Below are 15,135 nucleotides of genomic sequence, written 5' to 3'. Positions count from 1 at the left end.
GAATTCTTAAATGAATGCTACCGCAGCAGATATGGTCTCATTTCGTCTCGCTTCATCAGCCTGCATGATCTGCTAGAATATCTGGAAGTGATTTATGGAAGTGGTTTGGCCCATTGTCGCAAGCTGATTGCCTTTGTGTATAGAAAGTCACTGACAGATGCCTCTGGTTCAGTGTCATTTTGGATGCTACCTACCTGCATGACCTGTGTGTGTGGTCACTTTGACTGTCCGATGGATGCTTATAGCCTCCACTGCCCCGATTTGACCGCTGGGGGTTTGACTGCTCTTCTGATGGGACGTGCTGTGTGTTTCTAATGCCTTGTAAAACAACACCACAATGATAGGCTCACCGGACGTGGTGGCGTTCACTAAAGAGGATGAGTTTGGGGATACAAATCCTGATCCCTGGGCTCTACCCGAGGAGTTCTCTGTCCCTCTCCACCCTCTTGCCAACTCCAACCCTTGGGCCAAAACCTCATATGCCAAGTTCACCAAAGACTTCATTCTCATCTCTGAGTTCTCAGAGCAAGTGGGACCCCAGCCTCTCCTCACCATCCCAGATGACCCCAAAGTCTGCGGCACCTTCGATCTCAATTACTTTTCCTTGCGTATCATGTCTGTGGACTACCAAGCCTCGTTTGTGGGCCACCCACCTGGGAGCGGTTACCCACGACTCAGTTTTGTAGAAGATTCAAGAGTAGTGCTGGGAGACTCAAAGGAAGGGGCTTTTGCCTATGTCCACCACCTGACGCTTTATGACCTGGAGGCCAGAGGATTTGTGCGTCCGTTTTGCATGGCCTATGTTTCAGCAGATGAGAGGAAAATCATGCTACAGTTCCAGGAGCTTTCCCTACGCTTCTCCCAGGCATCAGAGTGCCTCAAGACTGGCAACAGACGAGCATTTGCCAAGGAGTTGCAGAGGAAGCTTCGGGACCTTGAGTAAGGACAATATCTACTGAACCCTTAACACTGTTTGCCAACTGCTTTCTACTAATGGTGGTTTGCTGTCCTACAGTATATACAGTACATAATATATCTGTCATTGTTTCTCTGCTTCTGCCAGAAAGGTTTGTAATTCTGTTTTAATAGAAAGCAGGGAGACATCACAGGGTGCACAGGTGGCATTCAAAAATTAAAAGGCACATAAGTGAGACACTGCTCTTAATAATGACACTTTGTCTATAGACTGTTGACCTAATGAGCAGCACAAGTAGACTGTTTTATAAAAAGAGACTGGAAACAGCATGGTTCGGCTGTCCCAGGGGTCAAATGTCTTATTTTGTTTTGTTTCCTTTTCTTCTCCTGTCAGGTACACACGCTCTGTGCTGCAGAAGGAGGAGGGACTTCACAGAGAGGCAAAGCCACAGAGCATCTACTCCGCCCACGCTGTGGAGAAAGCCAACGAGATCGCCAATGTGGAAAAAAGCATCTATGAACACAGAGACCTGCTGCGACAGATCAGCTCCTACCCACAGCGCCCACGGCGGGATCCCAACGCTGTGACCTGCCAGAAATGTATGACTGAGTGTCTGAGTGAGTGCGAAAAGCTACCAGACAAGTACACCCCACTTGCCAACCCCTCGAAGCGTAATTGCACTGAAATGGAAGAGACGGGGGAGAAGGGAGAGAGTCAGACACCTGATGGAGCTGAGGAGGACGAGGATGATGCTGAAGAGGAGGAAGGTGTTAAACGCAGGCCGTCCTACACCCCCCAGCTGATCAAAGCCAAGTCAGCCAAGTGTTTTGACAAGCGCCTGAAGACGCTGCAGGAGCTATGTGACAAGACATTCCACGATGCCACTGTTGAGCTGCTGAAGGAAACGGAGAGGAGCTTCCGGGGTGATCTGTGCTATTTGCACACGCGTCGCCTGGACCTGACACTCTGCAAGAAGCTGCAGATCACCAACTTCCTCTTTGAGGAAGACGTTGGAGAAGATGACGAGGAAGATGGGGGGACATTACGACCGTTCTGTGCTGTGAACCATGCTGTAGACATTGGTAAACTCACACACCCACCTCACATAGTGCTGTGTCCTGAGCCTCTAGAGCTCGATTCCCTTGAACCGCTTGAACAGCTGGATCACTTGGACCTAGTCTCAGAGACCAGTCATACCCAGGATAGTGAGCTGGGCCCTGGGGAAAGCCAGCTGGAGTCCTCTCCCTCCGACCAGACGCTGGAAACCCAGGAGAGTTCAGAGGAGACCAAAGGCAGCTTTAGCAGTGACAGGAGCGGGGAGGGGCTGGGAGATGGGGAGCAGAGTCTAGCGAGTATGAAGACAGATCCACCTGACCCGGATCCTGACTTGACTCCTGAGCCTAACCATCCTACCTCTGATCGTGAACATAACAGTGACCCAGAGAGAGAGAGCACCAGCGAAGAACTGGACATTACCGCTTGCGAAGACGAGGTTGAAAACGGGGGTGACCTGACACCCAATTCTCTGCCAAAGGGCGCGTTAGAGTTGGAGGCGACCGAGGGCAAGTGTGATGGACAGATGGAGAGTGGATGTGAGGGTGTGACTGAGGATGTTTGTCAGATAGAGCCTGAAGCATTAGTGCAGATGGACACAGCATGCTGTATGTCTCAGGAGGGCTTCCTCTATGAGGCTCCGGGCCAAGATACAGTGCCTGGTCTGGGGCACACTTCAAATCCACTACCCCCTCGCTCCCTGGTTGTCAAGCAGGAACCCCAAGCCTTCCTGCCGCTCCAGGGGGACTATGCTTTAGGCTCTCCTCGCTCAGAGAGCCCTATGATCGGGCTGGAGCTGCCAGTAGGGTCCCTGGTAGATGCTGTGTCCCGGTGCTCAGTGGAGGATGGTTCAGACTACACCATGAGCGCCTCCACTGGCTCTGATCGGGCTGTCTCGCCTCTGGGTTATGGAGAGGTATTGACCCTGCGTCAGAGGAAGAAGGCAGGCCAGGGAGCACTGAGGTTCGTACGGCAATATCCATTCGCCTTACAGGCCCTGTGGTGTCTGCTGAGTGGCAGGACCCTGGTGGTGCTTGGGGCGGATGAGGGGAGGGTCCGCAGGCTGGTCGCCGCCCTTGCCCTTTTTGTACCCGCACCCGGCAGGTGTGGAGAGAGGGTCCAGCCCTGGCTGTCCTGTCCTTTCACCCTCACAGATCTGCAGAGATGGAAACTCATAGGGCTGCAAAGGTAAGGGCAGAGAGGAGGAATTACACTATTAATTCTTCACTTCATTCATTCACATTATAATAGTAATAGTTCCGCAAGGGAAATTCAGTATTTTCAGCCCAACCCAGCTGATTCGCTGCCCACAAGGAGCGCGTGAGCAATTAGGGGTTAGGGGGGTCTTGCTCAGGGACACACATCAACATTACTGGCCTGGCCTGGAATGAACCTGGGACAACCAGGGGCTCTGGTTCCCCAGGCGGGCTCCCTAACCATTCAGCTATGTCCACCCCTGTTTTCCTATACATAACAGTTACAGGTGCTGTAGAGCACTGGTTCCCAAACAGTGGGTTGCAACCCATTTGTGGGTCACCGACACATTTTTATGGGTCACGACTCGATTAAAAATTCCATTTTCTTTTCCTACAAAAAATAAGAAATATATTTCAAAAGATGGAACATCTTTTAAAAGATATAATTTTAATAATAATAATAATAAGTAGTCGCAACACGCTATTTTCACTATAATAATAATCTTTATTGTCCCCGAGGGGAAACACAAGACAGATCATCAGTTTGGGTGCTGGGCGAATGTCTAATTTCTCTTTTGGGTCACAGACTAAAAACATTGGGAATACAAACAACTCCTCCTAGTTGGAGACCTTAGGGTTTTTTCGTGCTAATCAGTCTAAAAGCACCACATTTTGCACAGATGTAGCCCAGGACATGCTCTAATGATTTAGCTAGGGCGCCCGAGTCAGCGACCTTCGGGGTCGCCACAGCGGCCAGATCAAGTTGGGCTCCCATCGACTTTCTATACAGGAGGAAATACCCAGAAAAACCTTTTTTTCTTTTCTGGGTATTTAAGTAGGATGCAAATGGCCTCAGAAAACACCCACAAAACTGTGGTTTAGTGATGAAAAGTGATGAGTCATCACTTTTCATCACTAAACCATCGTTTTCTGAGGCCATTTCTTTTTTATAACTCAATTTTTATTAAACACACAAAACACGAGGCCAAACAAGGCAAACAGAGAGAAAACAACTACCAAAAGAAAACAAAAGAAACAAGACAGAAAAACAAAAACAAAGCATTGAACAGGGTGGGCTGCACATCTTATGTCGACAATTAAAGATACAATCTTCAGTACAATGTCTCTATTCTAAGCAATGTCCATGGGCTGTTGAAAGAGAATCCATTTTTCCCAATATTTGTCTGATTTGTCCTCTTGTAGTCTAAGTATAAAAGTTAGCCTTTCCATCGTGTATATTTCTTTTATTATAGCAATCCAATCTTCTTTAGTTGGAGGATCCTGTTGTAACCAGCAACGTGTAATCGCCTTTTTGCTTGCAGCTAGGAAAATCTTAATTAAGTATTTATCAGGTGTTAAAATCTCTTCTGGGATATTTCCAAGTAATAGCAAGGTACAATTCAGAGGCAACTCAAAAGACATTATCTTTCCCATGATGGAATGTACATCCTTCCAATACTCTTCAATTTTAGGGCACGACCAGAAGATGTGAGCATGGCCCACCCCTCTGAGGCCATTTTTAGCCCAAGGAATGTTTTTTGTGCAAAACAAATGCTTGCAATGGATTCAGGATCATGATAAACCCCTAACTAGACCCCTCAAATCCTACTTTTTCTGGGTATTTTCCTCCTTTATAGAAAGTCGATGTAATGGGAGCCCAACTTGATTTGGCCGCTGTGGCGACCCCAAAGGTCGCCGACTCGGGCGTCCTAGCTAAATCATTAGAGCATGCCCTGGGCTACATCTGTGCAAAATTTGGCGCTTTTAAAAGATTTTTCTTTTTTTTTCGCTAACTGCAAAAAAAGAAAATACTTTGATTATGAGAAATATTTTTTAAATTAAGATGTTGGTTATTTCCCATTACCATCCCACCTACCATTCTCTCATACCCCACAAGAGGGGGGTGCACCCCACAATCTGAATATTATGCTAGAGAAGGCAGCAATGATCTTTTCAACCACAGTTTTGGTTTGTTGAACATCACATTGCAAGGACATCCTATATATCAATGTGGGAGTTCTGGCGATATAACTACCCAGAACCATATCCTGTTTTTTGCCCGGTGATGAAAAGCAAGTCAGTCCCTAGCCCTCCTTACACTTATTGTTGCAGTTTTATTATGTCTGACTCAGTCCTGAATAGTTAAAACCTACCTGAGGATGATGACTCAGCCATAATTTGGGACTTCTATTCAGCCCACATCTTTGTATTTGTCCTTAAACCACCTTCCCTGAGCAAATTGCCTCCATTAATTCAACGCTGCCAAAGGATGATTCTCTCCCTTATAATAATAAAATAATAATGCCCTCTTTAGATAAAACAGCTCCTTGACCCAGTACACATTTTAAGACATCCGATCTTTGTATAATACACTGTACTCTCCAAAATTAATCAAAATGTATATTTTTAGGCAGGCAGTTAAATTATAATCTTTAATACAGAGTGATGTACAAATACTAGTGCAACAGTGGATAATCTTAAATTGGTACTACATCAGCAAGATGGACCGCAGTCACAGCTCTCAGACTCTTGTTAAACATTCCTGTTTAAGTCCCCATAACATTCCTGTACAACAGGTACAGTAAGTAAAGTAATACGATTAATCTCCCATCTCATGATTCCAACTTCTTTCTCTCCTGCCACAGAGTGGCGTCTCCTGTGGGTTCCAGCATGCTTTTCTCCCTCTCGCGCTACAGCCGCTACATCTCCATATTGGACGCCGACCAGAAGACTCTGCGCTGCCCGCCGTACCGTGGCCAGCTGCTGGCCAACATTGCCGACCACCGCACCTACGTCCGCCGCGGCTCCACCTACTTCCTGCACGTCCAGAGCACACTCAGTAGCTTGGCGGCCAGGGCCTTCCTGTTCACCTTCACCCACCACCTCCACCTCCCCATCAGCTCCCAGGAAGGGCTGGAGGGGGTGGAGGCCAGGCGCTGCAGCTTCTTGCAGGAGCAGCTGGGCCTGGGGGAAGAGGACAGTCAGATACTCCTCTACCTCAGCCAGCTCATCACTCAGCACTACCTGGAGCCCGCTGCCACTGTGCCAGTCACCGTGGCAGTGGCAGCTCCTTGTTTTAGTTTTAAATACACCACCAGCGTTTTATACAAGATCTGATTATTCTACTGACAGATGGACTTTGGGTGGATTGCATTGTTGTGGGACCAGACCTCCCTGAGGTGTTTTGGTAAACATCACCCTTTATCCACTGGCTTGTAGTGGGCCCACACAGATGATCTTATTGCTGAGGTTCTGCACTGGTTATATTTCTATCTGTGGAATCTCTTTCTGCCTTTCTTTGTTTTCATTGCTTGTCTCCTTCCTGCTCTTCTGTACTTGGACCATATTTACGCAGTGTCCATTTAGCTTTTATTTATTACGCAGCCGTGGGAATATGGTCAATAGGGAAACAGGTCAGTAGACAGAGTAGGAGAAGTGAATGTAAATGGGTCAGCTTACTTCTGTTTATTTAGTTTAGAGCATGCTCGGACACCAACAAATACAGAGTACAGAGTACCTTGAGCTAATCTGGTCTGGTGTCCTTACTGTAGTGTCACTCATTTCACCTCTGTGGAAATAATGTTCCTCATATTGCTGACTCATTCTTCCTTTTAGTATACTTTCCCGACCATCTGAACTCAAGCCAACATGGCTGGTGTTCAAGCCAAGGGTGGCCTGACAGTATCTAGCTTGCAGATTGGTCAAATCATGGCCTTATTTAAATGTCCACCAATCATTATCTAATTTATCAACTATGATATCATCTCAATGTTTTCCAGGTTTGCTGTACTTGGCGCCTCCATGCTAAGATAATCTGGCTGCTATGAACAGAGGCTTGAGAGTGGAGACTGGAGAGGATGTCTTCTTTATATGGGCTTGTGATGAGTCTCTTTACTGTATAAGGCTCCATTATATTATCACTAGATTCTCAGAAGAATATTTCTGTTTGACTCGCCGCCTCGCTTTTTTAAAGTTTTTGTTTTGTTTCTTTAGTCCATACATACATACAGTACATTGCCATTGTGAATGAATCCTAAATTGTCCAGTTACCAATGTGTTTGGTGTCAGATTGAGCGTCAATTTTGTTTTAAGAAGAGACTTGGTTGTGTATTTCAATCCAATAGTTATGGACCTCTGTTTGGGAGAGACAGATAGAGTATATACATTCTCAGAGGCTGCTTCAGGTTTGGTGATGATGCATGAAGTGTGTGTGTATTGTTGTGTGGAGTAGTCCCATTCAACTCCCTGTTATATTGCATGTCCAGAGAAACCCATCGCACATCCGTACACTTGTGTACTGGGCCAGTGGCTGCCAAAACCTAATATGAACTGCTGGCAAGCATTGCCATGAATACTGTATACTGACGCAGTCAGACCCAAAAAGCTACTAATCTTAAATGTATTGAATTTCACTGTTGTCTTAACCACTTTCACCCTGGCGTGCCTATTTTTGGCATGTCATTATAGGCGAAGATTCTCGAAACTGTTCAAAAGATTTTGGAATAGGGCTTAAGTGGTTAATTGAAGTTGTGTGAGAGTATTGTGGCGTCAGCATGGGACTGTGTTGTACCAGGGTGAATCACCATAATATAAAAGTATTTCTTGTTTTTCTGTATCCTGAGAATGAACCTGATGACTTTGAGTCTGAACAGTTTGTGGAGCTGGCACTGAGATGTGACTCTTGTGTTGTAATAGGTGTTGTTGTTGTGTCTTGAGACAAATCAATTAACTGACACATAGATTTAACTGTGCCATTGTAGTGATCCAGAGATTAACACATGACTGATGCCGTCCATGATTTTAGCCAGAAAACCAGTTCTAGTCACTTTTGATGACTTGATCTTGTGAACAAATGACTTTGTTTCCTATGCTATACAATAGAATTTTGATGATACCAATGATGCTGTGCCCCCTTCCTGGTTAAGAATGTGTGAAGATTCACAGTAGTACGACTAGCAGTACACAGTCAAATCTGGAGTGTTGATTTAACTCTTATCTCTGGAGTTAAATTAACACGTTGGATTTGACAGTGTAGTACTAGTATTTTCCATTGCCCTGAATTGCAATGTTACAGAACAGCACAGCCTGGGTGCTGATTATTATACACACAGGGAATAGGAAAGCAAAGTTGATCAAAGCTTTATCACTGTTGAAATGGGGAAAACAATACGTGCCAAATCTGAACAAAGGTGAACTTGATAACTGATCGACAAGCTCACAAATGAGCTTTTAGCTTTGCTATTGCTCGTGCGGGACGATGGAGTATAAATTAGGCTTTATAGTGATACAATTCAACGCAGCACTATCAAAATTGAGCCAAAGGCCTACTTAAAACCTAATTATCCATATAGCTGAAAAGTACAGACAAAAAGAGATTAATGTGATTCCTCTTCCTATTTAGATCAAGGCGGATTCTGGTTTGATTTATATGTTACTTTATACAATCGACTTACCTATGTAATTGCACCGTATGTTGTTTTTAAGCGTTCCAGGCACAATTTTATTCTGTATTATTCCATTCCATTAGAACCTAATTTCACGTGAGTCAAGATTTTTTTTTTTTATTGTTTATTGTTACACAATGATGGCTTAGTTGTTACATATTGTCATCTTGGTGCAAAAAGGTGAATGTAATCACAATAAGCCATACCCTAGTGTGCTTAACATTGTCTTCACATTCAGTGTCCTTACGTTGCCTTGTCTGTAGAGTATATACTAATGTCTCATCCTGAGGTTTAAACCGTTGGCCTCGATGGGTGTTAAACCATGTGATGAATGTCTGGATATTTGTATGTAATATTGATATAATTTTATTCCATTAAATTATTTGAATGCATTGAGATGTTTTGAGTTTATTATAGTAGCAATGTCATAATGTAGAAATACGCTCTTACAAGTAAACGTGCTGTATTCAAACTTTTACTTGAGTAAAAGTATTTTTTATTACTTGAGTAATTTTACTCAAGTAAACTTTACACTACCGAACTTAAAAGTAGACTACTCATTACACAGTGCAGATATCTGGATTTTTAGTTCTGGAAAACCACTGCAATACATACAGTATATACATATGGCATGTTTGAAATTGATCAGTTGGACATTCCTCTATCGCATATTCTGTGCGACTATAGGTTGCACACTAACAGAATGGATTTGCCGCTCTGGCTTCACTGTGATGTCACACTAACAGAATCCTTTTTATGCCCATATATGGAGTTCCCCGATGTCATCAATAGTAAGCCCATATCTAACAGGACTTCATATGGGAATGCCCATATGGAGGCCACCTCGGCCACATACCACACTAACAGAATCTATATATGGCCAAGACAGCCCATATCTGTGTGGCTGGTTCTACAGACAGGGATCTCCATGTATGGACATAAAAGGGTATGATGTCAGATGTCATAGACATCTTAGGACTTTCACATAACAAATAACTGACATGTTTGGTCAGATGGCCAAGAATTGGTATGACCTAGGTCGCATGTCGCGTCATACTAGTAGACTAACCGTCAGTATTGTGGCCACAGTTACTATTGTGGCCACAGTTACTATCAAAACCTCCACTGGCTGTCGGTCAGTCAGTCCGTCAGTTCGTCAGTCAGTCTGTCCGTCACATCATGTCACACTTTTGGCCCTACTCTTATCTCTGGCACCGTTGCCCCTATCCATGCCAAACTTTGCACACACACTCCTTGGCTGGCAAACCACAACCTCCGTCCCTGATTTCTCACATGCCCCTCTTCTAGCGCTACCATGAGGTTGCTTTTTGCAACATTATTGTGTATACATGCGACCTGGCGGTCGCTTATCTCCCAATTAGGCAGTCTTATTGTGTGTGTGTGTGTGTGTGTGTGTGTGTGTGTGTGTGTGTGTGTGTGTGTGTGTGTGTGCGCGCACGTGCGTGTGCGTACGCGTGTGTATGCATGTATTTAAAAGATCTGCTTTACCATTTAAAAATCTATCTTGAGCAAAGCAGATACAGTACAGTAGTCAGTACAGTGTGACATGTAGTCTATATCCATGTAAACTCAGAACCTTGACTAACGTACCTTGACAAACAGACATGTGGATGGCCAGATTGGCCACCATGTCAAATCAGCAAATGTCAGTGATATTAAATAACCTTCCAAATATAGAACACCGTGCACTGCGTATTAAAATATCCCTTGCAAAACTTCCGTGAAGGCGTTAGCTAGTCAGCACACCTGTGGAAAAATGTCTTCTCAGAAGGAGTGAACTGGACTATAGTTCCCAACTTCCTTTCTGTGAACAGTGGTTTCTTTGGAACTGTTCTCATTTAGTCATCCTAAGAAGCTCTAATGACACCAGCAATTATGAAAGCTTCGTTCAAAATTAAGCATTATTTGTGTTTTGTGTGTATTATTCAAGACATTACAAGAGCACATTAATGCAATAAACGAGTAATACATTATCTTGGTTTGAATTGTTTTCACACTATATAAACATGACTTGTATGTTCACTCAATTTTTTTCTCACTCCATTAATGGTCGTATTCTCTGAGCTATTCTCTGAGGTATTGCTGCTATTCCCCAAAATCCTGGTAAATGTTCACACTGATCAACAGGCTTTCACACAAATGATATAAGAATGGATTCAGTGTTACTTGAAGGGAAGGTCAGACCTCACAGATGCATGGGGGTGCACTGCACACACAAGGAACAACTATGATCAACTTCCACCACCACAGTATGGAATGATTCAAAATGATAAAGGACATCTGCTGATCAGGGTTGGATTATTACCCCACGGGCCTACCCGACCCAGGCCTAGGGGCCCAAGAGCGAGGGAGCCCCTGTGAATTGTTACTGTTGTTAACTTCTGATTTCTTTTCAAAAGGGCTTAGTCATTCATGTTGATACCAGAGCCCCAAAAGTCCTACCGAAATCTGAAGGAATAGCTTAAACATTACGAGAAAGAAACCATCAAGATACCTTTTAAGTGTATGTTTATCCTGACAGTTATCTACAGGACTTTGAATCCCGTTGAGATGTTGGTGTGTTAATATGGTGCTGGCATTCTGTGTAGCTGTCTGCAAAGATAAATACGCTCGAACATTCAACATAATATTATCTTAATTTGAACTTACCGTACCTTGACTTCAATAAGTTATCCTACTTGTACCCTACTAGAGGGTCGCGGCCCTTCGGGCCGCTGACATCTAGTTAAAAAAAAAAAAAAAAAAAAGTTAAAAAAAAAAAAAAAGTTAAAAAAAAAAAAAAAAAGTTTAAAAAAAAGTTTTAAAAAAATAAATTGGGGGGGGAACTATTGTGGCGGAACTATTGTGCCGCAGCGCACGTTTCCGGTCGGACATATTTGACCGCCGGACGCACTTCCGGTTAGGAACTCTGTGTGCCACGTGATCATATATAGATGCTCTCTCAAACTGTCAGCCTATTACAGTTATAATGGCAGAGAAGGATTTATATGGATCTTTTTAGTTTTTTACCTGGGATTTATTCAGCTGGGCTGGAACCAAATGGACCCCTAAAGGATTATTTTGTGTGTGTGTGTGTGTGTGTGTGTGTGTGTGTGTGTGTGTGTGTGTGTGCCCCCTGTGCAGCTGACCCCTCTCTCTCTCTCTCTCTCCCCCTGTGCAGCTGACCCCCCCCCCCTTCCCTCTTGTAACCTGAGACTCTCTCTCTCTCTCTCTCTCTCTCTCTCTCTCTCTCTCCCCCTGTGCAGCTGACCCCCCCCCCCCCTTCCCTCTTGTAACCTGAGACTCTCTCTCTCTCTCTCTCTCTCTTGCTCTCTAGCGAATGAGCGGACGGCATAGGGTTGTGGGCGGTATTCCTTACGCTCTTCTCCCTACCCAGTACGTTCTTCTCCCTACCGTTGAGTTGAAGTTGAGTTGAAGTCAATGCAAAGTGGGCGTGAATGGGCTTGGAAGTGGGATGCGGCTCTTACTCAATTGTAAATATAAGATATGTTACTTGTAGCCTTGATATCATGCAGGCAACTATAGCCTACATGAAATCTGCAGGATAGAACAACAACAACAACAACAACTCACAGAGACAACAAATTCACCCTTACTGATAACAAACTGTCACTACACCTTGGTAAAACAGAATCAATTCTTTTTGGGACCAGACATTCTCTAAGTGAGATAAATATAAACGATTTCAAGGTCAAAGTTGATGATACAGTAATCTCTAGCAAGGTAGAGATTACCTATTTGGGCTGTATTCTTGACAAATACCTGTCTAGGGATAGCATGGCAACAATGGTGATCAAAAAAGTCTATCAAATAACAAGATTCCTGGGCAGAATGTCCATTTTTGTCAACAAAAGTGCCCTCAGGACTCTTGCTGGGGCACCTCCTGATACTCCAAAATCAAAAAGCCACTAAAGACTAAGCTCCAAACCTCCCAAAACAAACTGATTCGATTACTTCTCGACCTGGGGCCCATGACCCACGTTTCTCCCACACATTTTGCTAGCCTAAGATGGCTCAGCGTTGAAGACAGAGTTAAACAACTAAAAATGGGATTGACTTTCAAAATAGTCAATGCAAATCTGCCCTCCATCCCCTCAGTACCCGCTTATCTGACCAAATATCTCCAAAAGGTTAGCGACACCACAGCCACAACACCAGAGGGAGCGCACACAACGATCTGATAACACAACTCATTAAGACAAATATGGGCCAATTCTCCTTCTACAACACTGTATGCCACTGCCACCCAGGTGTGGAATTCCTTGACTACTTCCCTTAAAACATGTAGCTTGCTGGCCTCCTTCAAAATGGCCCTGAAAACTCAGGCGAGAAGTGAGCAAAAAGAATGTTTTTACCGGTATATATTTTATTTTTTGCAGGAGAAGCACATATTAGTCTACTTGCCAGCCCATAGAGCCCCATTGTGAACCCGGACATATTGAGTACACCAAGGTTTTATGTTAGAAATGTTTAGTATGGGTCCCCAGCATGTAGAAACTGCCGGATGCTAACTTGCATATGTTGAGCAATTTTCATAATTTGCATAATTCGATTTATTTTGCATAATCCCCCATAATAATGGATAATATGTCAAAAACTGATTGGCCAATTTGAACAATATTAGAGTGGTTTTGGGGGTTATTGAGGATGCTGAATCCATTTTCTAAATTCAAAATGGCCGTTTTAAACCGGAAATGGCCTTATACCAACTTAAAGTGGGGTGATTTTGATACTTTTTTGTTGATTTTCCAGTTGGTATATGGCCATTTCCGGTTTAAAACGGCCATTTTGAATTTAGAAAATGTCAGAAATGGATTCAGCATCCTCAATAACCCCCAAAACCACTCCAATATTGTTCATATCGGCCAATCAGTTTTTGACATATTATCCATTATTATGGGGGATTATGCAAAATAAATCGAATTATGCAAATTATGAAAATTGCTCAACATATGCAAGTTAGCATCCGGCAGTTTCTACATGCTGGGGACCCATACTCAACATTTCTAACATAAAACCTTGGTGTACTCAATATGCCAGGGTTCAGATTCTGGCAAGTGGACTATATGTGCTGTACAGTATACAGTATGTAACACATGTTTTTATTTGGTAAAGTTTTTGAAGCCCTGTTTAGGGATCTTATCTATGAACTTTTGTATTCAACAGCTCAATTTGGGGCGAATGAATGAGTGTGGCAACAGAGTATTTGGTTTGGAACAGACCCATCTTGTCTCTTTCTGTCATAGTGACAGTGTCTTGCATCAGATCATGTGTCCCTATCCAAATCATGTTTGTGTTTGTGTGTGTGTGTGTGTGTGTGTGTGTGTGTGTGTGTGTGTGTGTGTGTGTGTGTGTGTGTGTGTGTGTACGTGTGTGTGTGTGTGTGTGTGTGTGTGTGTGTGTGTGTGTGCGTGCGTGCGTGTGCGTGCGTGCGCGTGTGTGTAGCCTGTAGCCTGTATAAATGTATGTAGGTGTAGTTGGTCAAGAAGAAGACTGAACCCAAGACATGAGAGCTTGCCCACAGTTTGAATTGTTTCCAAATTATATACACATACCTTGTATCATCACTCTTTTCTCACTTCATTGACCCAATGGTGTATTTCTTTCTTCATATGGCTCTATTAAATTTGAGCTTTAGTAGATTTCAATTGCTGCTATTGCCCGAACTCTTGAGAAAGATAAAGATACAAAATAAAGAGAAAGAAAGAAAGAAAGAAAGAAAGTGTTGTTTTACTCTGGGTCATGCCTGTTTTACTGCATGTATCCTATAACAGTATATACTGTAGGAGGTTCACTCCTCCTTTAACACTCCATCTCCTGTGTTTACAGTCTTTCCAAAACATGGATTCAGTGCTGACAGATTGCAGGATCTCTGTTGAGAGATTCCAGATTGGCTACAAGCAACATGAATCCATAGCAAGTCTTTAGGGCCTAATGAGCTGGTGAAAGACAGTCAAATCGCTGCCCAGTGGCGCCTACCAAGTCGTATAGGCTCGGGTCTATCAGGTCAGGAAAATGACGCCCTTTTTGCCTTCGTATGGGTGCCCCTCTCAAGTAATGCTATTGGCTGCCAACAATAACCTGCAACCGCAGGAATACTTGGGAGAATGTGTTAAGCTTGCTGAAAATAAAGCAGATTAAGGAGGTATTTTCTACAGTCTATGAGCATACCCAGCTTTAACATCAATTATAAAATAAATGGGACCGTATTTTCACCAAATGCATATCATTGTGATGGAAAGGAGACTTTAAACTAGCGACAGGAACCAACCAAGTATTTGTGACAATGTTTATTAATGTAAAAAAATCTAATGTAAAGTTCTGAAAAAATGAATGGGGTCCAATGGAGAACATATTCCTTTTGGTACTGAGGGGAAAACAGCGACACTAGCGGCCAATCAGAAACCTTTAGTTCGGTGTTTGTTTCATGTTAAATCTGGATAACTGGCCCCCTGGTGGGATCCTATGCTCCAGGTACTCCATGTACCATGGGTAGCCTACTTGG

The 15,135-nt window shown here is 43.6% G+C and overlaps 1 protein-coding gene across 1 annotated transcript; it reads left to right on the top strand.

Moving 5' to 3' along the window:
• Positions 1–337: 337 nt before the first annotated feature.
• Positions 338–6,282, top strand: smcr8a (Smith-Magenis syndrome chromosome region, candidate 8a; the record flags this gene model as incomplete). Its single annotated transcript, XM_080724185.1, has 3 exons — positions 338–939; positions 1,310–3,157; positions 5,811–6,282. The coding sequence occupies 3 exons, from the start codon at positions 338–340 to the stop codon at positions 6,280–6,282; spliced, it is 2,922 nt and encodes a 973-aa protein (XP_080580311.1).
• Between the last annotated feature and the right edge of the window lie 8,853 nt (positions 6,283–15,135).

Source organism: Nannobrachium achirus, assembly GCF_963921795.1.
Source record: "Nannobrachium achirus genome assembly, chromosome: 4".
In the NCBI taxonomy this organism is placed as follows: Eukaryota; Metazoa; Chordata; class Actinopteri; order Myctophiformes; family Myctophidae; genus Nannobrachium; species Nannobrachium achirus.
The sequence above is the reverse complement of the archived record's forward strand: the minus strand, read 5'-3'. Positions and strand labels throughout refer to the sequence as shown.